The 25204-nt window shown below is 40.3% G+C and overlaps 1 protein-coding gene across 2 annotated transcripts in view; it reads right to left on the bottom strand.

The window, feature by feature from the left end:
- SETD3 (SET domain containing 3, actin N3(tau)-histidine methyltransferase) overlaps window positions 1-23373 on the bottom strand; it is a 55642-nt gene extending 32269 nt beyond the window's left edge. Inside the window, exons 1-3 of one of the 2 annotated variants that reach the window (XM_088539679.1) lie at window positions 23358-23373; window positions 2550-2659; window positions 881-973 (exon numbers count right to left, since the gene is read on the bottom strand). In XM_088539679.1, coding sequence (XP_088395805.1) covers window positions 881-973; window positions 2550-2652 — 196 coding nt within the window. In that variant the 5' untranslated portion in view covers window positions 2653-2659; window positions 23358-23373. Of the gene's footprint in view, window positions 1-880; window positions 974-2549; window positions 2660-22884; window positions 22966-23357 lie in introns of those variants that run through there. The other variant, XM_088539678.1, reaches the window with a different exon arrangement.
- Between the last annotated feature and the right edge of the window lie 1831 nt (window positions 23374-25204).

Below are 25204 nucleotides of genomic sequence, written 5' to 3'. Positions count from 1 at the left end.
ACTTTTCAGGTATTTGGAGATGAAATCTATCTATTCCCTGGTTAGACTGGTTAAAAACTTATTCATTTGCCAATAAAAAAATACAATTGAAATAACAGATCAATTGTATTAAGATTACATGGAGGGCATTTTTAAGAACATGCCCCAAAAAGAAAACTGATAGGGAAATAAAGTACTAACAACAAGTCACCGAGTTTACTGGAACATACTGAAAGAAAATTGTTCTTAACTCAAAAATAAACATACCATAGACCTTAGAAAAGTAGTGATAAAACTCCACATTAATTGTGATATACACTTTTTTTAATTACGTGCTTGATTTATAAGAGAAATTTATTAGCTTGCCTATTTTGCATATGTGTATGTTTTTATTTTGACATAATTTACTTTCATTAGGTTGAATGCAGAAACTATTTCTATGTCCAGTAAAATTTTTAGTTAAAATTAAACGTTCAAATTAAAATTCAAAATATGTCAGATTTATAGAGGCAGAGGGTCAGATTGTGATCAGAAAGGTCTGTTGCTTTCCAAGAACTTTTATTTCTAGTCCTCAAAATATAGTCCTCACCCAAACCTTAAGATATAGCTTTTATCATACAAAATTATCATAGGATCACTTGTCCATGATAATGTGTATTCAGATGGTGAGTATCAGCAGTTACACCCATCAAAAGATTTAAGAAGGACCTGCAAGTGTAAAAAGCAAGCACTGGTCAGAGAAGAGGTATTTTTATCCCAGAACAATAAGGTTGCACAATATTGACATTATAACAGTGAAAAATATTTTTCTTTAAACAATGAACAGTCACAACTTTCCAAGCAAACTAACAGTCTACTGGAGCTACAATCTTTGTCTTAAAATCACTTTTTCCACATTTACCTTTCTGCTTCTTGCGTATTTTCTCCACTAAGGAACGAATTTGCACATACTCTTCCCACTCCTTACCAGGGCCTGGGGTAGGACTGCTGCATTCTGGAGAAAAAAAGATGCCAAAATTAAGTATTCACTTTAATACAGTATATATTTTTAACACCAAAGAAAGGGTCATGGTTTCCTTATAGGTCCTTCAAACATTTACCTAATGAATGCTATGATCTCTGTTACAAGCATCCCATTGTTTGACAAGTAACAGAGACTTTTTCAAAATTTAATGATGTAACTTATCCCAAGTTATTTTACTCATCCATTTTTGTTTGTTCTTTCAAACATAAGTAAGAGTAAATGTTTAGAAAACAAAAAGTGAAAAAAAGGTTCAAAAAAGTAAAGTAGCTAGTCTCAAAGAAAAAACAAAATTTCTGTGTTTTTAATAATCCAAGCAATAATCCAATAATCTCAAGCAAAACACACTGTTTACATTGGCCTGCTTGTCATCACGCTTATTTTTTACATATGCAAATGACAATAGCAGCAATATTTAAGTTGGGAAATTGAGAAATTTACTAGTATATGCATATGACCTGCCTACTTTCAATTCATTGTTGCAAGATGCATGTGTATGGCAAGGACATGTAAAGAGATATTTAGCCAAGCTTTAGCTGTGGATCATATCCACAATGTCTCAATGTCCTCAGTGTTCTCAATTTCTTGATCTGACCTGCTGTACTCGACTGATCTGAAACCTTTGCACTGAACAAAATACAGAAGCTTGACAAAAAGACCAGCTGAAACCTGTCTTTGCTTGGAGATTTGTATTTTATTTCTGGTAACAACACTGAAAGCACAGGCCAGCTGTAGGATAAGCATCAAACTGCTATGTCAACTCCACGCTGCTCTTTGTGAACAATGTTAAAGAAATATCCTAATTTTTCTAAGATAAGTTTCTGATGTTTCTACAATATGAAAATCTGTGTGTGTTTCAACAACAGTGTGGCTAACCACAGTCACCAGTGAAAGCGGTCGGAGGAAACAGGATTTTAGCATCTTGACATAGAAATATGCTCTGCTTTTCTTAGTAGGAGTCAATTAGTAGTCAATTCATACGAACTGGCAGAAATAACAGATGAGTTCCAACCTCCTCAAAAGAAGGAAAAAGACTTTGGTTTACACACCAGAATTGAGCAGTAATTAAAGTTTCCTAATAAGAAAAGCTACAATTTTAAGAGACAGAAATATCATTGAAGTTGAATTGGAGTCATATTGTTACTTTCCACAGGTAGTCTGCTCCAATATCCAAACTTCAGTTCAGAGTCCTGTCTAAATGTCACAAAGACACAGCATAATTCTTGAGATTTACAAGAATAGACAGTGTAGACCTAGAATAGTTTTTTATCTAATCCCTGCCAAGTATCAATGCATGTGTGGAAAAGTAAAGCCAATAGCTGCCAAAAACATGGTATGTCCAATGTACACCTACAAGAGCGTATACTGATAGGGGTACATTCTTTGAGGAACTGGATACAATCTTAGGCAGGCTGAAATAGCAAGGAAGTTTCCCTGCTTACAGGAAACGAATGCAATTCATTGGCTTATATAAGAGGGCAAACTTTTTTTGTTTTTGACTGTTCTCCACGCCATCCGTTTTCCCAAACAATTATAAAAGGAAGCTTACTTTGTAATAATTCACTAATTAGATTCAACATTTCCTTTGGAGATACTGTTGTCGTGGCTCCTGTACTTGACTTCTGAGTTTTCACTCGGCTCTTCTTCCCCATCTTCCAACTAAAACAGATTAATGAGAAAACTGTCACCAATTACTAAGATACTAAATACAGTAACGATGACGAGATGAGATCTCCTGGTATTAGTCACTAATAAAAATGGAGCTTGAAGAACTGTTTCTGGCATGTATGCACATGTGCAATGAGTGTTTTTCTTTGAATGGTCTGAACACATGGTAATAGTTAAATGCAATATAATGCATTTTTTTTACATAGTTGCAAATTAATTACTTTGTGAGAATTAGGAACTAGCAATCTTGGAGAAGAGAAAAACCAGTCATGTCACTTGTGAAATCACTAGTCTGAATGAGTATTATGGATATCCAAGTATCCAAACTACATTAAAACAGATGTTATTTTATCCTATCAGCTGCACTCTGGACCCCAACTGAATTAAGATCTGCCTTTGCACTAACCTACTGATTCTGAATGAGTAGTAATAAAAGGTACTCCATTTTTTGTTGTTGTTTTGGGATTTTCTGATCTTGTTTCTAGAGAATGATCTGCTTGGTATACAACATCCAAAGCAGATTTCATCACCAGAAGAAACAATCCCCCAAGGAATACTATTTGCATTTTATACACGGAGTCATGAAAAGCACCACTATGCAATTACAACTTTAGGATACACCAATACATGAGGCTATATGGGGCATAGTCAGCACTGTGTTTTGAAATTTTCTCCATATGAAACATTGGAATAGTAAGAATAGTAAGAATAGTAAGAATAGTAAGAATAGTAAGAATAGTAAGAATAGTAAGAATAGTAAGAATAGTAAGAATAGTAAGAATAGTAAGAATAGTAAGAATAGTAAGAATAGTAAGAATAGTAAGAATAGTAAGAATAGTAAGAAACATTTTAATAAGTAAGAACTTATTTTTGCAGTGAAAGCACTACCTATTTGCAGTGAAAAGGATACATCTAAGGATGAAGCTAATTTCAAAACATATGAACTTAAAGTGTAATAAAAATATAAAAGAAAATTTGAACAAAGAAAATTTGTATTACTAGTTTTTTTGTTGATTATGATGTTTAAAACCAAAAAATATATAACATGTAGTGAAAATCTGGTCTCTACAAGTTAGGAGTTCAAAGCAGCTACAAGACCTCTGTCTCAGATCCTACTGTTTTAGGTATCACACAGCAAAATACCACAAGAACTAATAAATCCTGTGAATAAGAGTCATGCAGCTACCTGCACCATAATCACAAACATGTTTTCACAATATCACACTACCCATATACGAGCATGAAGTCAGTCCTGAAAATATCTTTTCTCTCTCCTTTGATGACATAAATATCTTTACTCTAAACTACTGCTTTTTTGTCATGAGAACTATGGAGAAATAAAAATCCTATAGGCACGATTAAATCAGCAAGTGTCTTGCACAGAAAAGCAAAATTAGCAGAGTCATGTCTGGAGATCTCTTGTTAGTTTTTTTAAAAGGAAACACTTTCCTATCTTGAGATCTAAAATGTACTTTCTTTTTCAATTCACCAATCAGAAAAACAGGTCTCTACTTCCTAGATTACTTTTCTGTTCAAAAACTGAATTATTGACTCAGTTACATAAAACAGTTATAGCTACCAAAAACCCAATGCATCTAATACGTATATAGTATAATATATATATATAAACACTAAATTTATATATTTTCTAATTAAAAAAATGCTTTGAAAGAAATTGCTATGATACATACCTGTGCAGAAAAAAATTCCAAATACCACCCCTCTGCCCCTTATACCCTATCTGGTATAAAAGTCAAAGTTCTCAAAAATTAGTATACTATGAAAGTATTTTCAGGATTTCTTAAAACCAACATACAATATATAATCCAGCTTCATGCCTGGGGAAAAGTAGCTTAGTTAAGCAATGCTTCCTGCTATATTTACACAGAAGATGATGGGACATGAGACACAATGCGGCTACTTAATTAAAACAAAGAAAGTAAATGCGGTTTCTTTGCGAAACTATTTTTGTAAGTAAAACTGCATTCGTATCATACAGCTTATGAAACAGATCCTACAGCTTGTTTTCAATTCTAAAGAAATCCCTCAAATCCCTAGAATTTGGTAATTTTTGATTTTTTTTTTACATTTGAAATTAATTTTAGACATGAAGCATTAGTGTTTTATAAAAGACTAAAAGTTTCAGAAACAAAGTACAAGGGTGTATCTGAAAGTAATAAAGAGAGACTGTTGTCTGTACACGCAAGACAACAGAAGAAACAATATATAATATAGGCATGATGAGAGGGAAAAAAAAAAAAAAAAAAAAAACAGAAAACCTTCAGGATTGAGAGAAATTGCACATTCCACAAATATCTGAAGAAGCAATGGTGCAGCAAATAAAGTTTTTTGTTTGTTTGCTTAAGTTTTGGAAGTTTTAGGGTTTTGTTTGTTTGTATTAAAAACATTTGCTTTCTTGGTCATCTTCCAGCTCGTATTTTTAAGTACTGGGCCATGTTTCCTTTCAAAGGAACTTTGTTGAAAATTCCTGAAAGTGTTCTGTAAAGAGAGAGTACTGACACGAACAAGCTTGGCAATGCACAACACAGCCATGCTTCCAAATATAGCATATCAGCTAGCTTGGCAAAAAAAGAATCCTGGCAGAAAAAAACCAAAACCAACCAATCAAAAATTAAAAAAAAAAAACAGTACAGTGACAGTGAGAGGATTTAATGATCAGTCTTCCCCCTTTACTACTGTTGTCCAAGAGAAGTTCTGTTATGTCGGACTTGGAAGTTTTTTCAGCATCACACAGTAATATTCCTCAGGAGTTGTAAAACATTCCCCATGGCTTACAAGCTCTACCAAGTGAGTATGTTCCCTTGAGAGCTTTGGAATGTAACCATGAGAAGCGCAAAACACTCTGAGAGAAATGCAAAAGAGTTACCTCCCATCCTTTTTCTTTTTTGAATATATGACTGCTTAACATTGTATTTAGGAAAGTTAATGCTCACAATAGTGAACTTGACTGTACTGCAGTACCCCACTTCCATAGGGAAGCAATGCCAAGCTTGGCTGATAAAAACACAAAACTTTCAAGACAAAACTTCAGAAAAAAGAATTCAATAATAAGAAAGAACTATCTCATGTGTTCATGCACACTCCATCAGCAAGAAGTTCACTGCAGCATCACATTAGTAAAGCTATAGTTAAATGGTAGTTACATCTGACAGAAAATACTAATCGGTCAGAAAGAGCTATAAAGGTACCTACATCTCAGTCACTCAGCTGTCAGGTCAAAACACACATCTGCAACCCATGTTACAATACTGTCAACATAATCCTCATACGGGTAGCTGCTGTAATAATTTTTCATATTTAGCTTTTTTATTTCCTGTATAAGGATATATGAAGTTTGGTTTCTCCTGGATTTGTATCTTCTGTCCTCATATGAATCTTTTCCAATGGTCCCAGAATTCCTATCATGTTTTCAGTGACCGGTCTCATCTCTTCAGGACCCATCCAATCACCACCCTCAATACAGCTTTCCTCCTAGCAGATGGATCAACTTATGTTTGAGTTTTCCAACTCTGTCCAATTTGATTGAAAATTCCCCACAAGCTGGTGGGTGAAGGTGAAAGAACTAGCCAGCAGACAGAACTAACACGATCCCTCAAGCCTTCTTCCTTCAGCTATACTTTCTACTTCACAAAACCATGGCCCAGCTCTTCAAAAAACTGTTGAACAGCTAAGACATCCATTCAAGTAAAACTCTGCTTCAAGCACCCGCTGCATATTTTCAATGCAGTATTTTCATGCTTTAATTCAGCCCCTTGTAGATGCTAATTACGTTATGTTATCATTACATAACAGCTCCCACCCCATGCATTATCTTGGAGCAAACTAGCACAGGAGGTGAGGAACTAAATCTAGAATTAGTATTAGAAGGACAGATAATGGTCAACAAGGGCAGACAAGGAGAAGATAAGGAAATTCTCAAAGGTGGGTAGAGTAGGTGGTTGTAGGATATGTTCCTTGGCTGTACCAAGAGGGCAGACAATTGAGTAGGACGTAGACAAATCAGGCTTGTATTATTTTTTTCTAATTTTGTGGCCTAAAATAAGTAATTTTTCCCTCTACTTCAGTCAAGGAAGTGTATCACCTTCTTCTATTAACATACGCTGAGCAGCTAAGGGCTTAAAGGACACATTTAATGCCTGCAGGCAGTTGACAGAAGTTCTTCAATCCATATGCAGAACACAATTTTACATTCAATATAACCAAGTTTCGTGGGAATTTAGTCTTTTCCTTCCACCGATCATGCTTTTTCTTCTAAACTTCAATCTTAAGGCTGCAAGTAAAAAAATAAATACATCTTCCAACCAATAGAAAGCCTGAAATCCAGGAGTGTCAGAACAGTGTGGGTAGAGGAAAAGATCTGTGATCTTTAAAAAAAAAAAAATCAGTTTATACATTTACAATGAACACTGTTTGCTTGTGAAAACCACCTACACTGTGTCACTTAGAAACCACATTAACACTCATCACTCCTAAGGTATTTATCTAGATGTTCCCACTGCGTAAATGACTAATTGGTGACTGATCCAATCCCTTTCCCCCACTGCTCAATCTCTCACCTCTGTTGAACTCCACTCCTGCTCCTCTTGCTGTCTTCACTTCTGCCCTCCCACTACTGGCCTTGCTTTTTTCATTTCCTTTCACATCCTCTACAAACCTGCCCCAGAAGCCCTATAAACTCCCTGTCATCACCAGTCCTGTGCTTATGCGCTTGCCCTCTCCAACCTGTTTCTCTCCCTCCATTTGAACTGTAAGCTCTTTGGGAAAAAAGACCTCCTGTCAATGTGAAGTGCTTATGAGAAAGCCCTTCTTTTACAGGATGTTAAGTACTATGTACCAGCAATGATGTTGCTAACAAAAATCACCTACCAACAATCCTGAAAAGATAAACGACAGAAAAGCACCTTTTACAGGAAACTATTACCCATCTGGCTTCCACTTAAGTTCACATTCCATTTAAAATAAAATGTAAATTTATGTTTCCTATGAGTTCCCTTAGCCATAACCTATATGATTTTCTTCTTTAAGAACTAGCTTTGACACACTTGTTTCTTTTGGTTAGATGCTGTACTTAAAATCAGCTCAACGCACAGCCCTGCAAATACTGCCCCGGGTTCTTGGGCTGTGTCAAAACTACGCTACAGCCACACAACCTCTCAAAGTCACCTCCTTCCCGTAAGGTACAAACACTCTCCTACATAAAGTATAAGGACTTCCATGCTTAGGGTTTTCATCTCATCATTAGGCTGTCTCCAACAGCAGCTCATAGCTCTGAAACACCCAAGTTCTGCAGTAAGAGGGAGATACTAGCACAGATATACACTGCGTTGTAATAAGCTGCCTGACATTCCTCCCTCCCCTTTTAATATCTGCTTCCCACATCCAAAACCCCGTAAAGTCACAGGGCTTCTTCCTCAGCCTTGGCATTTCCAGCAAGCCATCTGCCACTCAGAGGTAATAGCTTGATTAAAAAAAAAAAAAAAAAAAAAAAGTCCCTAGTATCTTCACATCCTCCTACAAAAATAGCACAGAGCTGCATCCACCTCTCCCAGAGGAATAGTGAGAAGGTAAAGTTGCTCTGCCTAAGTCTGTGATTTTCAACCCCAACTCTATTTTCTTTTCTTTTTTACTCTTCTCTCCTAACGATAGTTAGGGCTTAATACTTAATATCCCTAGAAAAAAAAATCTGTACATAAAACTTTCAGCATAGTATCAAAAAAATGTCAATTACAGTGCATTATATATTAACAGCCATCTAGTCACATATTAGTTCTGTATCAACGTTAATATTAGCATTCTGACTACAAGTAAAATTTGTATTAGAAGATAAAGTACAAACATATGTGTGTGCAGCTGTCTCTGGAATATAGAGATGTATGTGCCTGCAGCCATTTCTGAAGTTACTGGTGCAAACAGAATGCCTTTCATTGCCATGGGTTTTTTTCTTCTCACTAAGCATTCGGAATTATGTTATCATTTCCATTTAATACATGACTGTAAAAAAAAAAAAAACACACTTTGATTTACACGCTGCCTGATTTTCAGCATAAAAAAGCTATCTTTCTAAGCATCTTAGAACAAGGGAGGAGAAATGGATGCTGCAGAGTGCAGTAATACAGTGTTAATGGCAGTATCACAGCTTCACACAGCACTAGCACATAACATTAACTCCTAAAAGAGGTAACCAACCACATGAAAGAAAAATAGGAAGTCTGAGCTACACATGTACATACATGTTCTCTTCAAAAGGTAAGTGGCATTTAAACTCGGAACAACAACAAAATATGTCTTCTTTAAGGAAGAATTTTTTAACAGTGAGGGTGACAGAGCCCTGGAATAGGCTGCCCAGAGAGGTTGTGGAGTCTCCTTCTCTGGAGATCTTCCAAACCCACCTGGATGCCACCCTGTGCCGCATGCTCTGGGTGTCCCTGCTGGAGCAGGGGATTGGACTAGATGATCTTTAGAGGTCCCTTCCAACCTCAACCATTCTGGAATTCTGTGATACTATGATAAAGACAAATTTGCCACAGCTGTAAAGCCCCCAAACCCGACAAACCTACTCCATGCCACATAGAGCGATCACTTTCTTTGAAAGGCAGAAAACAGACAATTCATTTGCTCTGTATCAAAATTGAGGGGGAGGGGGAAAGCTTCTTCCAGTTCCCCTATTTAATATAAAGTTTAAATGGAGAAAAAAAAAAGATTACTATAATGAATATTATGATGCATAAGATAATTCACGGATTTGTATGACAAGCTACCCAAATGCACAAGCAATCTTTAACATCACAAGCCAAAATACAATCAACTGTAAAAAAAAATTCTCTCTAGTTCTCACTGATGAGAACTTTATATATACGTACACATATATATGTGCATACATTCACAAGTATTTCCAAATTAATACTTCATTTCTCTTTCTACAGAAAGGATTTTTGAGTACATTTACAGCATATTCAATTGTCACTACTTCAAAACCAGTTAGCATCAACTAAATACATCAAAAATATCTCATGATAACATTTTTGTTTTGGCACTTATTCAGAAAGCCCATTTCATGCAAAGCATCCGTTTTTCAATAAGATGCAGCTTTTACTCAGTTTTACAGCTGGGCGGTTGACTAAGGCATAAGACAGTCACATGAATGACTTGCATTTCAATAAACTCGGATGTAAAGTACATTTTGACTGAGTACATTTGTTCCTGACAACACTGCTTATTTGTTTTGTGCTGGAAGAGCCGTTTGCTTTGATAGCAAACATTTTGCTGCAATCCCCAAAGTAACTCCTTTAGCAGATACAAATAAATATTTCCTTTTAAGGCTTGCATCACCAAAGGCTACTGTTAAAAGCACACTCTTAAGGCTCACTTCAGAACATCCCAAAATAAATTCCAAAAAGCAAATACAGAAACATCAATAGTCTGCCAGATCTTTATCAAATAGTATGTGGCAACTCAAAACAAGACCTATAAAGGTATTTTGGTTTTATGTATCAGCCACCCCACATACATCAGGAAATGAACTACTACACGATATTTAGTTTCATGTGTTCATACACTAATTCATAAACTAGTAGATACATGCTAGCTTTGCCTGTATGTACTTAAGCTGTTTTCCAAAAATCCCATAAAACCAAGAGTTTCATAAATTTCCAAAAGAGCTCCTGTGATGGCTTTACAGAACCTGCTTTACTTCCCATTGCAATGGGCCGAGAACACTGAAAATCTGCCATTGGCAGCATTTCAGACAGCAGGTTTTCCAACAGTGCCAGCCCAGAGCACACTTACACCATAGGGTTAAATACAGGACAGACACTACAACAACCGTGCATCAACAACTACAGTTCTCCTGCTTCGCCTCCCGGCTCATTCCTGAAACTTTAATATCAGTGATGGCTTAAGTGAGCAAAGACCAGGATCTTTTTATCAGAACTTCTTGTACTTTGTTTAGAACAAGACTAAGTGACAATAGTAAGAACACAAGCCCTTACTAATCACCATAAACGCACTAGCAACAGTTAAAATGCAGCAATACTGTGTTACAGGCTATGTATTTTCTTAACAGAGGTGCAAAGTGACCAAGAGCAGAAGTTCAGTCTCCATTCAAAACAACTGATGCACTTGGAAGTTTTAACCCTGGGGTAAACTGAAGGCTGCAGGGTGGTGGTATCGAAGCACACGCTGTTCCCAATGGGAAATGGTTTTAGAAGCCGAAACTTTTGTTTAACATGCCCCTTGGCATAAGCGCTACCTAATCACTAGCGGTCACAATTATTTTAACAACCAAACAAGATGTGGAACCTCTTTAAACTAGCAAGAACTTCAACCATTCCCCCACGCTTTACTTTCTTATGGAGGGAGGAAGAACAGAACAAGTTCATCTATAGAGTTTGTATATTCGTATATTAAGACACCTTTGAAGCTTCTTCCTCTTTCCTAGACCCTGAATGTAACAAACACCTTCCCTCTGCATGGCTGGAGGCAACACATAACAGCTAGAGTATAAGAAGTTGAGCCTGGCTGAACAGTAAAACAAATGCTCCCTATAATTAAAAAAGGACTTTTAAAAATTGTATTTAGTCAATGACATACAAATAATACAAAACTAGGCAATAACATATATTCCAATTAGCTAGACTATATCCAAGGAAGAGATTTAAAGCTAAAGATGCTTAATGCTACAGACTACCATTTAATTGTGACAATAATTCCACCTAAAGTGGAATGTCCTCAAGAAACTTAACAGCAAGTGGGCCCATGATTATTCCTATGCACTTATGCACTGAAAAAAATTTAATAATTCTGTTTTTTTGTTGTTGTTGTTGTTTGTTTTTTTGGTCTTAATGCCTTTGTTTACTTCCTGCTTTCCAAACATACTGCAAATCTGTATAATTCATTACTGCCTGCAAAGCTATTCTTGAAGGCCCATCATAGGGACAAACTACATCTGCTAGCACTGCACAGACAGCACTTCTAACAGCACTACTGATCCCACATTTTCTGGGCCGCTTCAGAAATGCAACCACCAAGCCAAACTCTGAGGTATCTCATCCAAGCAGCTAGATGATATAACCATATAGAGAAGTAGCTATGGCACTTCCATTCATAAGGAGCTCATATTATCTATATCCCTTGCAAAAACAGACCATTCACTGTAGAACCAGCCATATATAATACACTTACAATTAGAAACCTGTTTGACCTCTCTTCATCCCAGGGATGGAACTGGGCCAAGGTGAACTTCTTAAGCATCTTAGGCATCTTTCTTTATACTTAGATGAAGAAAAAAGTGTTTTAAAAATATTTTTAATGAGACACAGGAAGGAAAGAAGGAATCCACAGAAAGATTCCACAACCTTTAAGTTAGGTGCTCTGCTATATGACAGCACAGGTGATTCTTGCAGTCAAAAGCACTTTCATTATATGCGCACACTTACAACAACTTAAACTGGTTGAATGTTTCAGTGTCCCTGCAGAGCCCCCCAGCTGCTGAAGAAGCTGTATTTGGAACTATATTGACACTACATAGTGAATATAATTAAATTTTCCTTGAAGCTATTGATATCCTCTTTCACCAGGCTCCTGTCCATAGCAGATTAGCTCGCTCCAGGTACAGTGAAAGAATGGCAGTGCAGGCACTTCACCCTGACTGGTAGTGCTTGGTATTACTAACAGATCATGAAGAACAAAACACATGCAAGAGACTGTAAAGAAAAATGTATATAATTAATCCATAGGAGTTTATGGCCTTGGCCAGGAACTGCAGTATAAGCTTGCATGAAATACGAGAATTCCAATAGGTGTGTGGGGTCAGACCGTCCCAGGGCACTCGGGTATATCTGCATCAGGTTTGCCATTAACCGAGTGGTCTGAGGAAGACCTATCAAGTGATCCTTGTGCCTTGGACAATTCTGAAAAACACTGCATTTTAAAAGAAATGAGTTCAGAGTAGCAGGGGAAAAGAATTGGAATGGCCCTCTACTTTCTTGAACTCATGCTGCACTTCACACACTGCTAGTGCACCCATCTGCACCCCTGCTGCGGATGGAGAACTGCATTAGCTAGTTGTGGAAACACACACGACACCACTGGTCACCCCAGCCAGCATCACCACTCCACAGGTATCCATGTGACGCATGGGCAAAACAGGAGTATCTGCGTTAAGTAACAGGATACTGTATTAGTTATCAAGGTAGAAGTAAACCACAGTAGTGCAAAAATTACAAGGTAAATAGAAAAAAAGCACCTCTTAATAACTAAAAAGAAAGTTTCCTAAAAGGATTATTACAGACTCACCTGCAGCAGAGCTAACACTCCCCCAGGCCCTCACTGACAGATCAAGGTCCTGAAGCCCAGATACATTTACGCTTCAATATGCCATAATTATGGCATATGAGCCATAGCCAAGGTGGCACTTCTGAAGTCCAGAAAGCTATTATGACAGTTAGGAACTTTTCACAACATTTAAGCACAATATTTTTAAGCTTCTGCTGAGACTGCATGATAAATGATGTAATTTACGGCAGCTAAGAGTTGGAAGGCTTTCCATATCTACTTGTCTTAAGCACACTCCTCATTTTGTGGTTGAAGTAGTTATTTTTCTAGAGGGAGTGACAGGGAAGTTAAGCCAAATTTCTGACAGTTTTCTGATCTTTTTATCACAGACCTTGAAAGTGCAGAAGCAGGTTCCTCCAAGCCCCTTTTCTCTTTCTGGCACTCATAGTTGTCAACTCTAGGGCCTCCCTCCAGGCTAGTCAAACTAGCAACACTGTATTGGTTTTCAGTAATAAAGTTTTTGATACAGGCATTTATTGAAATATCAGATGCAGGAAAGATACTTCAACAGTAATTATAACTTTTCTTCACATCTGAAGCTTTCAGAAGTCTGATAAGTTTAAACAAGTGAAATGTGTACAGACTATAAGTCACTGCAAACAGCAGTAAAGTTCCTCAAAAGTTTTAATTTTGTGATTAATTACAGGAAAACTATGTTAGAATACTTTTGGTATCTTGCAGGCGAGAAAACAGAACAAAGCAAAGAGTATTTCACAAACATTTATGTTGGCAAACACATTGCAGGGTAAATACATTGCACCTTCCAGCCACAGAACATGCTCAGAAAAACCACTGACGCCCTCACCTACATGCTGCTTTCTGAACAAAGTCTTCTAACTGCATGAAGGGAGAAAGATGGAACAGCATTTCTGCACAAAATGACTGCCTCAAGATTACTTACCACTATAGGATGTCTTTGAAAACCCCTCATTTTTCCCGCTTGGCCTATCCCCAGCCAGGTCACTAACCTAAACCTTCCAACTCCTGACAGGCACCAATCAGACTGACCAGGCTACCCGGCCCTACAAGCAGCACTCTAAACCGTGCACATGGAAAGCAGCTGCATCCATTTCCATATGGATCCCAGAAACTGAAGCCTGAGTTTCGCATCTCAGGCTCCTCCACAATGAGATTTCAATGCTCCTTTTCCACAACTCCCTGCACTTTTATTTCCCAAAGGCTACCTCATTCCTGTACCGCAATGACCTCAATTTCAATGTCTTGAACCTTTAGGAATCCCAGGGCTTGGCAGATTCGGCACCTTTCAGTCTCCAAGATGTGCACGGCTTCCTGTGCCACTGCAAGGTGCAAGAGCTCAAGAGGAGAGACTTTAGAGCCATAGCGAGGGCCTTAACTCGCTCATCAGGACACCACCGCTTCTCTTTCTCCAAACTTATCCAGTAAAGGACAGTGAACCAGGGACAGAACCAACCACATCCAGAGCACTTGCAAGATGAAGTTCATCTTCATTAGCCTAAAGTAAGAATTTGTTTCTTATCTGATGTTATCTCAAGAAAAGGGAAAACGAAGCCGTGTGACTTCTGAAAGCAGTAGCATTAGTGTCAATATTCTGCTTACTGGTTCCCATACCTGAGGAGACTCGCAGAAATAAAAGTATCATCCACTAACCTAGGAAATTTCTAAATCAAAAGAAAGAAGATATCCCAGTCAGGATAACGATGAAAAAGACCAAAGGATTCTCCCTTGAAGCGCACACAAAGGACAGGATTGAACACAAACCCAGATAATGACTATATCATCCAGGAGTAGCTCCTGACGTGCTGCTGTGTGTGATATTGGGGTAATACTTCTACCCATCAGAAAAAAGATGCATTCTGGAAGTAGCAGCACTTTCCAAAGCGAGAGTGCTCAAGCCTTGTGCCTTAGGACAACGTGTCATATACTGTCAGGGTAAAAGTCTGCAGAAGTTTGCTCAAAGCAGGTTCCTATTACTAACCTGATCTGACATTCCTGACAGTTGTCTGGAGAGCGGAGAGGAGGAAAAATAAAGAAAAGCTGTGTTTTCTCAAAAGGCAAAATGTTCCTCTAAGTTTCAAATAATTTTGCTTTGTTAAACATAAAAAAGTGAAATGATGGTGGGATAAAAAGTTACCTTACTGCTACCTGAAATCTTCAAGCACTCAGTTTGCTAGAGTATACAGAATAATGTTCATCTGCTTGCATCATCATTAAAAAGGGCAAAAAACTTTGTACTCCTACCTTCAGCAAGATTACAAGACTGAGACACTAAAATAAAGTAAGCCATTATCACATTAGGAAGCTACTGTTTCATTTTAGTCTTTCCAATGCCCATACTCAAAGTACAATGAGACAGTTTCTCATATTCAGGCACCCATTCAAAGATTTAATAAGCCAGAGGAACAGGCTGTACACACCAAGCATCCCACAGTGATGAGAGAGAATCTGTCAGGACACTGTCTGTCATTGTCTTGAAAGCAGGAATGTCACTTTTTCTTTTTTTTTTTTTATTAGAGTAGCAAAATGGAAAAAAAAGGAATTTTACGAATCCTTACAGATCTCACCATATTGTTCCCAAGAATGAACGAGGAGCAAGTTAAGAAATAATTGTTAAATATTGACTTTCAGAAGGAGTAGAGAACAGACACCAAACCAAATCTGACTGTCCATGAAATTCCAGCAGTCATTTTCTGCAACTTTCCAAGCTTTACAATGTCTGTATCAGCTTCTTCACTGCACTACCACACAAAAGCTCTCCAGTTGGAATGAGAACCAGTTTCGTTTGCCCATGACTGACAGAACCACATGGAGGCACGCTCCAGAGGGAAAGGATGCATCGCTATTTTAAGACAAGTGAGCGGATTAACATGCCAGCTCTGGACAGGAAAGTGCAAGACGAAATGTTGTTGCTCGCCATCCCAAGTAGACAGCCTTTCTCCCCCTCCACCAACTTGGAGCAAGCTGGGCTATTTCCTCCAAGTCTAAAAGCAATATTCCAGAAGCAGAATTCCTCAGGGAAAGCAGGGGTGGAAGTGGGAGGGTGGCAGTTGTTAAACTTCCTGCAGAGACCCACTTTTTCTGGAGAAGTTACGGCTCCCCAAAGTAAAGGTCATCCAGCTGCAAGATAATAAATACCTGCTGTCTGCAACCATTAATATCAAAACCCAGTGTTTCCTCCAGAGTGGGAAGCAGAAGTGAGAAAAACTGTGCTGGTTCAGAGAGTTAGTGTCAAGCACCAAGGACGGCCTGTTGAAGTGTCTCAATCTCACCAAGCCCCTGAGCACCAGCAGCTCCATCCCTGCCCTCCAGAAGCTCCCAGGGAAGCCACAGCTCCCACACAGGGCAGTGGAATACTGACCCAGAACATGGCGAACTTATTTGGAGAAGACAGCTTTGTTTACACAAAAGGATGCAAATTGAGCTGGATAAATCAGTCAAAGCATTTTAAATACATAACTGTAGATACTTCCTACTAGCATGTTCAATGGAAGAAAAAAATGCAGATATCAAAAATACTTACATAAAGGACTCAACTGCCAGCACTTAATGATTAACTTTTATATAGGTGTAAGGGCCCACCAAGACTAAGATAAAAGCATTTGGTTACTGTTTTTAAAGAATAATTTTGTAAACATTTTGATATCAAACTCTATTTCATTCTGCCAATAGTCAATGGAAGACTATATTGTTATGTATGCAGGTAGAAGAATGTAATGTCAAACCAACCACACACCTAAACAGAATGCTTTCACCTGTGGACTTTAGTATCCAGAATGATAAATCATGTCTAAACATTTGATGCTTCATTTTTTATTTTTTGTTTAGAAGGCCTGAATTTATGAATAAGGAGTTCCTGACTAAACTCAAACATTAAAACACACCCAGAAGATCTGGAAGAAGGAAGAATTTAGAAACATTGTGTATGCACAGGGGGAAAGGAGATGGTAGGAGACCCAAAGCCCACCCAGAGTTGAACCTGGCAAGGAGTGCACAAGGCAACAAGACAGGCTCCTTCAGGTGCAACAGCAGCAGAAGGAAGACTAGGGAAAGCACAAGCCTTCTGCTGAACAGGAAAGGTGAGCCACTGACCAAGGACTAAAGGCTGAGGTTCTCAATACATTATAAACTCTTAATTCATAAGACCTGCCCTCAGGAATCCCAGGTGTCAAAGACCAGGGAAAAAAACATTCAGAGCATGGAAGACGTATGCCTAAAGGAAAAGAATTTGTCTAAACAAATTGCACACACACAATCCACAAGACTGATCAGATGCATCCATGAATGTCAAGTGAGCTCAGTGTCACTACAAGGTCTCTACCGTTGAAAGGCTGCAGCAGCTGGGCAAGGTCCACAAGGCCTGAAAGAAAGCGAGTGTCACTCCTATCTTCAGGGAGGGCAAAAAGGAGCATCTGGAAAACTACAGACCAGCGAGCCTCACCTCAATCTGTGGGAAGGTGCTGGAGCAAATGATCCTGGAAACCATTTCCAAAGAAAAGGCAAAAAGGTGACTGAAGTAGTACGGATTTAAGAAGTGGAAATCATACCTGAGCAACCCAAAAGCTTTGTAAAATGAGGAGGCTGGCTCAAGGAATGGGTGGAGAGCAGCAGATGTTGTTTATCCTGACTTTAGCGAGGCTTTTGCCACCATCTCCCATTGCATCTGCAGATCAACTGATGAAACACAGATTAGAAAAACAGACACTGGTGCAAGAATGACAACTAACTGGCTGAACTACCAGACCTAAGAGATTGCAGGCAGCAGCACGAAGCTGAAGGCCAGTCATCGGCGAGGTAACCCCAGGGGTAAATTCTGAGGCTGATACTGCTGCAGCTCAGTCATGTCCTGGGCGAAAGGGCAGAGTGAACCCTCAGCAAATTTGCAGAGCATACAAAACTGTGAGAGGTGGCTCATAAACCAGATGGCTGTGCTTAGAGGGACCCTGAGAGGCTAAGGGAATGGGCAGACAGGAACATCATGAAGGCAATGGAAGGAGTTGCACAAGGGGAGAAATAGCCTCACACAGCAGCACATGGCAGGGGCCAGCGAGCTGAAAGGCAGTTTTTCAGAGAAGGATATGGCAGGTAGGAGATGGTGGGTGTCCTAATGGACAGAGTTGAACATGAACCACCAAAGCATCCTTGTGGCAAAGGCTAACAGCCCCTCTGGGTGCAACAGTAAACGTGTTGACAGTGGGTTGAGGAAGTGAATTATTCGTGACTACTCAGCACTGGTGAGCCCACACCTGGAGAGCCCTGGCCAGTTCCGAGCTCTCCAGCACGACAACGGCATGGACATGCTGGACAAGGTCCAAGGAAGAGCCACAAAGATGATTAAGGGATTGGAGCGTCTGTTGTACATGGAGAGGCTGAGAGAACTGGGATTGCACAGCCTGCGGAAGAAAAGGTTCAAGGGGATATTATCAACATGCCTAAATACCTGAAGGGAGGTAGTAAGTAAAGCAGCATGAGGGAGAGTAAAGACACAGACACTTCTTAGTGGTTCCTACTGAGAAGGAACAGGCAATGGGCATAAATGTAATGCATACAATTTTATCTAACCATGAAAAAAAACCTTTTACTATAGAGATGATTGACCACTGAAACAGGTCACCCAGACAACTGTGGAGTCTCCATCCTTGCAGATACTGAAACACAACTGGACAAGGTCCTGAGCAGTCTCCTTCCAGGAGGGGTTGGACTAGGCAATCTCTAAACCCACCCATTTTGCAAGACCTCTTAACTTTAGGAACACCCTCCAGACAACTAAGTAGTCCATCCTTCTGCCTATATGAAGGGACAGCATTTTATCTACCATCTCCTAGACTATATACCACTACTGACATGTGATTCTTGTTGTGAGTGTTTGGAATGCCCAGTCTGCAGATATTGTATTTATCAGTTATATTTTAAACAAATATCACAAATCATAATCATAAAAAAAGAAGAATCTGAGACCACTTTCAGCAGTACTGTCTTTACTGTGCTTAAAAAAGGATTTCACATATAGTTTTTTTTTGTTCTTCAATTTGTTCACCAGCTTCTGCCATTTTATGGCCCACAGGTTGGGAACTTTATTTGCTGACTGTATAAAAAAAAAGAGTTCTGATAAAACTTCTATTTTGCAAAAAAAAAATCTTTGAAAAGACAAAATAAATCAAGGGAGCAATACAAACATCTCTCCAAGTTAACATTTCTATACATTAATATATGTTCTCACATACATTCACAAACATAACCACAAACACCGGGAAACTTAAGACTCCTATTAGCTACAGGGAAATTTGCAAAACTATCTTCCAGAACCCTCTTTCTATTAACTGCTTAATAAATACATGCAATGCTTGTATTGATTTAATTTTGTTAGGAGTTGCATAATTCTAATACTATCACTAATACTATCATACCCTAAAATGTACTTTCTCTACCCTTCTATATTATGTACACACATTTACATATATATAATTATATAAAATTTTAAAAACATTTATATAAAATACACAAAGCAAAAAGAGTCCAAGTGCAGCACTTGGAGCCCCTCCTCTCCTGAGAGGCACTGCCCTCCTCTCAGGTGCAGGTTGCTGGCACGCTAACAGAAACAACTGCAAAGCAGCTAATTATAACGGGTACATTTACAGTCCATCTCCAGCTACACAGACAGTTTTGGCCTACATTAGCGGGCTGGCTGAGAGCCACGGCAGCTCAGCACAGTTGCTCAGTCGCTCCCAGCAGAGGTCCTGCAGAAATACCGAGAAGGCAGCCGAGAGTAAAACCTAACAGGAAGTGCATTCTCATCTGTCAGCCCGGGCATTTCATGGCCCTTACTGAGGGCTCAAAAAAAAAAAAAAAAAATCTGTACAATTTGTAGAAACAGCACAAATGCAGAAGCATTTATAGAAATGCAGAAGAATCAAATTAGAAATTATATTCTATTTTAGTTCTTATTAGGATATCAGTAGCTCTAGACTCAGAAACTTTACCTTTTGCCATATCTGGCAAAATCTATCACCTAAACCTGGCCAGCCTTGAGACATCTAAACACATCCCATATATTCACAAGAGGTAAAAATCAAGCTCACAGTCACTCACATCTCAGCATGTTTCAAGGGAAGACAATGTGAAATTTTTCCTGCATCTGACAGGTACTCTGCTCTAGCACAGCAGACCCCAGAACTGAAAGGAAGGTTTTAGTGCCACCTCTTCAGCAGTCCAAGCAGCGAGGTACAGAAAAGATGAACAGAAATGCTGAGCAGTGTGGGAAAAAGAGTAAAGGACAGACAGGGACAGAACAACTGAAGTTGTCAGTTGGTAGAGAGATGCAGGCAAGAGCCAATGTAGGACAGAGGAGCTAAAAACAGAAAAAGGGAGCGAAGAAGGTTATGACAGAGGAAGGGTAAGAGCAAGAATGTAAAGCAATGTTAAAGCACCTGCACACTGAACTGGTTTAATTACAGCAATAAAAACGTCTTCATAGTCTAGCTGCAAATCCACAGACAACACTATAATAGGGCACTTTAATAACAAGAATTCCTAATGTGCTTTAGTTATAGATCTGAATGGTCCTTTCACATAATTTACACTTTATTTTTGCTCAAAACATTTTTAAACCTCTGAAACTAGATCCAGGCAACTAAAGTGCTTCTAATAAGTTAGTTGGCAAAGGACAGACAGAATTAAATCCATAATCCCTTGTTTGCTATGAAAACCTGTATCATCATAGACTCACCAACATTACTGAAAATATAAAAGCACCTGAAAAATGATAAGTTAACATAACTGCTGTACACAATTACTCTGAAAAAAAGAAAACTTTATTAAAACACTTTAAGGAATATAAATAGATACTGAGACAGTCTTGTTGCAGAGTAATGCCAAAACTAGTTACTAAAATAAAAAAATTCACTTGATCAATTTATAAAATTCTATCAATGTTATCAAATTCAACCAATTATCAGGAAGCAACGTGCAAAAACATTGATTCTTAGAGTCAAACAACACTGTCCTGTCAATATTCTGTCCTGCTGTGCTCAAAACACTCTTAGAACTACTAAAAAGTAGGAAGTGCTGTCAGTAGAACATTTGACATTATTTCTTTAACTTCAACCGAACTTGACTAAATACTAAAAGTGCAACTGCCTCATATGAAGTACAAACCTTTTTGTAAGAAACTATTAAATTGAAAACAACTCAAAATCCAAAAAGTGCAAAGAAGAGTGGCAATATATAAGGCTACATCCCAAAGATAAGCTTATGTATTTCAATTAATAGCAACAATTACTATCACTTATCAACCTGCTAATCCTGAACTGATTAATACCTAAAAACATTGTTTTCTTTTCCCTGCTCTTACTAAAGCTCACTGATGTAGGCAGGAGGATGCTTTTCGCTGTAAACACCCTGATGATCCTCAAGACAACTTCCTAGACAAACAGAAATCACAATTCCAGCCATCTCTCAATGATCAATAACTTCTCCATCTCTCCTACAAATTGGTTCTTTAGACAACTCTTCAACCAGAAGAGCAGAAATATTTACTCTGCAGAGAAAAATAAAACAAGAAACTCACAATAAGTGGGCAGGCTAAACTGCACTACTTTGCCATCCTATTCTTGTCATATCATTTCCTTATTTGAATTTGCCTCTTCTTGAAGACTCTCAAAGGTTTCCTTCAACAATAAAAGATGAAGATTAGTACATCACTTTATAGAACTAGAACTCCTAACTAAGGATCAAGCAGTTCACCCTGGGTCAGGCATCGGAACACAAATAGAACTAACAAAACAGTCCAGCAATAGAAAATACTTGTTGCTTAACACACTGGCACCATGGCATGTCCTGTCTTACTTTATCTAGCAAGTGCTGAACACTATAATCTTCTGGTAGTAAAAATGCAGATCCCCTGATATCTCCAATAACCTCAGACTGTCAATTTCTAAACACTCATTTTCTGAGAAACACCCAATATGCCAGTTTAAACTATATAAATCACCATCATTATGGTGAAGTATTATAACCACATTCATTTTATTAATTACAATATCATTAAGATGTTTGCTTTTCAATGCAAAGTAACTTAAAAATAAAACACAGTATGTCAAGTACAATATCACAAGTCTATTAAAAAGCTTCTGATCGAACTTCAAGATACAGCTCAGACCACCACTAACTGGAAACATAGAGATTACCAATTATTTCAGGGCTTGGGCTCCTCCTTGCCCCTGCCAAGACCCCAGGTCTATTTCCAGGCATGCTATGACAAGGATGCCTTTTTCAGATTTGATTTCAATACATACTTCAATCCCAGCCAGCTAAACATAACTGAAAAGCTAGCGTGCTTGAGTGCCTACCATACTAAACCACCTAACTGGGCAAAAATTACCACCCTCCAACCATGATTTTGCTATTCCCTCCAACAATTGCTACACCTGCTCCTTATCTTATACCTTACCAGACGTGTAGAAGGCTACAGTTGTTTTCTCACCTACACTAGTTTCAAAATGTTGTATTTTGAACTGCCGCTCTAACGTAGAAGTTAGGAAGTTGCTGAGAATTAGAGGCACACGCAAAGCACAAGCCCAGCTGAAGCTGCTCTACGCAATCCCGCTCTGAGTAGCGAAGGGAGCTGAGGAGCAGTTTCACTACAGGCTTCTTTAAGCAGCAATTCAGAGAAGTTGCAACACCTAGGCTCTTGCAGGAGTAATTTCCTTGTAGATAAGCAGTTTAAATTACACTTTACTTAAATGCAAAGCACTTATTCTAATTTTAAAAGCCACCTTCCCCCTTGTTAGGCTAAACCCGATATTAAGATGAGGTTATGGACTGCGTGAGAAGAAGGAACGAGCCAGAGCGCTTTCACTGCCACAGAAGGGCCCCGGAGAATCACATACCAGCAGAAACGCTATGGAGCCAAATCCTGAGGGCTGGAGGTATGGGAGGCTCTTTGGAAAGCTGAAGGAACAGGAGTAGGGAGTATTCAAAATGTGTCAAATATATATGGAAGAAGGGAGAAAAAAAAAAAGGAATTGTACCGCGGAGAAAGCAGTTTTAAACCACTCGTTTCACTCCGCTTTCCTAGGGGCGCCCGGGGGAGCGCGCAGGGCGGGCGCGAAGGAAACCCACGCACGGCCGAGGGCAGCGGGATGACGAGCGCGAGGCGGGGCGGCGTCGCGCGCGTAACGGCCCCGTAACGGCCGCCCGTGGGGGGAGGGGACACCCGAGGGCAGCGCCGTGACGGCCGCGCGGGCGGGGGCGGCGAGGCCCGGAAGGAGCCGCGCGCCCCACAGGAAGGGGAGGCGGCGGCGGCGCGGGTCGCGGCGGGGCGAGGCCCCGTGGGGCTCCGGGCCGGGCGACGCCGCGTTACCTGCGCGAGGCGGCTGCGCGCGGCGCCCGGGCCGAGCTCCTGTGGCCGGGGGAGGTGGCGGCGGCGGCGGCCCAGGCAGCCCGAGACCCGCTGGCCCCGCCTCGCCCCCACGCGCCCCGCCTCCGCCCCGCCGCCATTGGCCCGGTCGCGCCGACGGGGAAGGCCACGCCCCCTGCGAGGCCCGTGGCGGCCAATCGCTGCCGAGCACCCCTGCGCCTCCGCTACCTGTTGGGAAGAGGGCGTGGCTGTTCGCCCATTGGCTGCCGTTTAACCCGCCCCGCTGGCTTCCTACTGGCTTTCGCGGCTAGCAATCACCTCTTTCTTGGCTTCCGATTGGTCGGTTCCGAGGCCGCGGGGGAACGTCGCGTGCCGGCTCTTAGCGCTTGGCAGGTGCTGGAGGAGGCGGGATTAGCCGCGGCGGCCGTGGGCTCCTATTGGCAGCGGGGCGGCTGAGGCTCGTGCGCCCTACCCGCGCAACGCTGGCGTGATGACGCAAGCGCGGCTTGGCCTGCTTCCCAAGATGGCGGCGCGCAGGGAGCGGCGGCCGCGCTGTCGCTAGTGGCTCCGCGCTGCCCGGGAACTTCCTCAGCCGAGCGGGGCCTGTGAGTACGGCGCGGGGCAGCGGGCGCCCCGGCGGGACCATGCCCCGCCTCGGGGAGCGAGCGGGGACAGAGAATCTGCGGGGCTGGCGCGGCTGGCGGGGGCGCCCGCCCGGGCACCGGAGGCCGCGTCTGCGGCGGGAGGGGGCGCAGCAGGCGCGGGGAGGAGCTGTGCCCCCCTCGGCCTCGAGATGCCGCCTCGGTCACCTCCTTTGTGCGGAGAGGCGGGGGGGGGGAAATAAGGGTTTTATTTTTAACGTCTTATTGTTATTTGCGACGTAAATGAAAAAAAAAGTTATTTTGCTTGTGGTTCTCGTTGGCTTGATTGGAGAGCCGGAGGTGATCGCTTCGAGGGCGTTTCAGGGCTGTTTTGGTTTGATTTTTACAGTTTTGCATTGGAGAGTGCTGTGCAGCTCGTAGAAGTGGCTCTTCCTACTTTTCAGGAAGGAAGTTTTAATGTTAGTTCAGCTTTAAAAGGCATAGTGAATGTAAAGACCATTTTTTTTGTTCTTTATTTGGTGCTCGAAGACTGGTGGAGATAGTGCTTCCTCGGTAATAACGCTGGGAGTTCGTGGTGGTGCCACTGAGCCGTTTTGCTAGCCGTGGAAACGGTTTCAAATAACTGCTCACTTATTTGTGACGGAGGTTGCATCTGGCTGCTGCTAGTGTCTCACTAGAGGAATCTCCTATGCTAAAGAATGTGGAGCAGAGGCCATTTCCCTTGTTGTGAAAAAGAGAAACTTTGTGAAGTTAGAAACAGGGATTTCTTGTAGGCATTAGGTATTCTGGATGTTTATGTAGATTCTCTCTTGCTTTCAAGCAGAAAACATCTGGAAAATTAAGCTTAGCCTAATTTTAGCAGCTTTACAAGTGGGTGTTTCTCTGGCTGTTATGCTTGGAGCAATAAATTATATCATATACTAATTACCATTTACTGCAGGAACCTTCGCGGATGACTACAACAGTGCACACTGTGTGTAGTTTATTGAATTGCAGCAAAATAGTCTTATCCCTATTTTTTAGCCTGAAAGGAGTAAAGATGCTAAGCCAGTCTTCATTTTCACTTTAAAGTGAGACAGGGATGAGCATCAGTTATCCCCCAAACACTAAAAATTTGTGGAACTGCTAACTGTCAGTGTAGATTTGTGCAGTATAAGGCAACGTAGGAAAATACATATTAATAGAGTGCAATCAGGCTTGTTTTGGGAATGGTTTTAGATGGCACAGTAGGTTCCAGACTCACGTAGT

This window comes from Tinamus guttatus, unplaced genomic scaffold (assembly GCF_059628265.1).
Source record: "Tinamus guttatus ecotype Peru unplaced genomic scaffold, ASM5962826v1 Tinamus_guttatus_pri_ptg000048l, whole genome shotgun sequence".
NCBI lineage: Eukaryota > Metazoa > Chordata > Aves > Tinamiformes > Tinamidae > Tinamus > Tinamus guttatus.
Note: the sequence above shows the minus strand (reverse complement) of the source record. Positions and strands in the feature narration are given on the sequence as shown.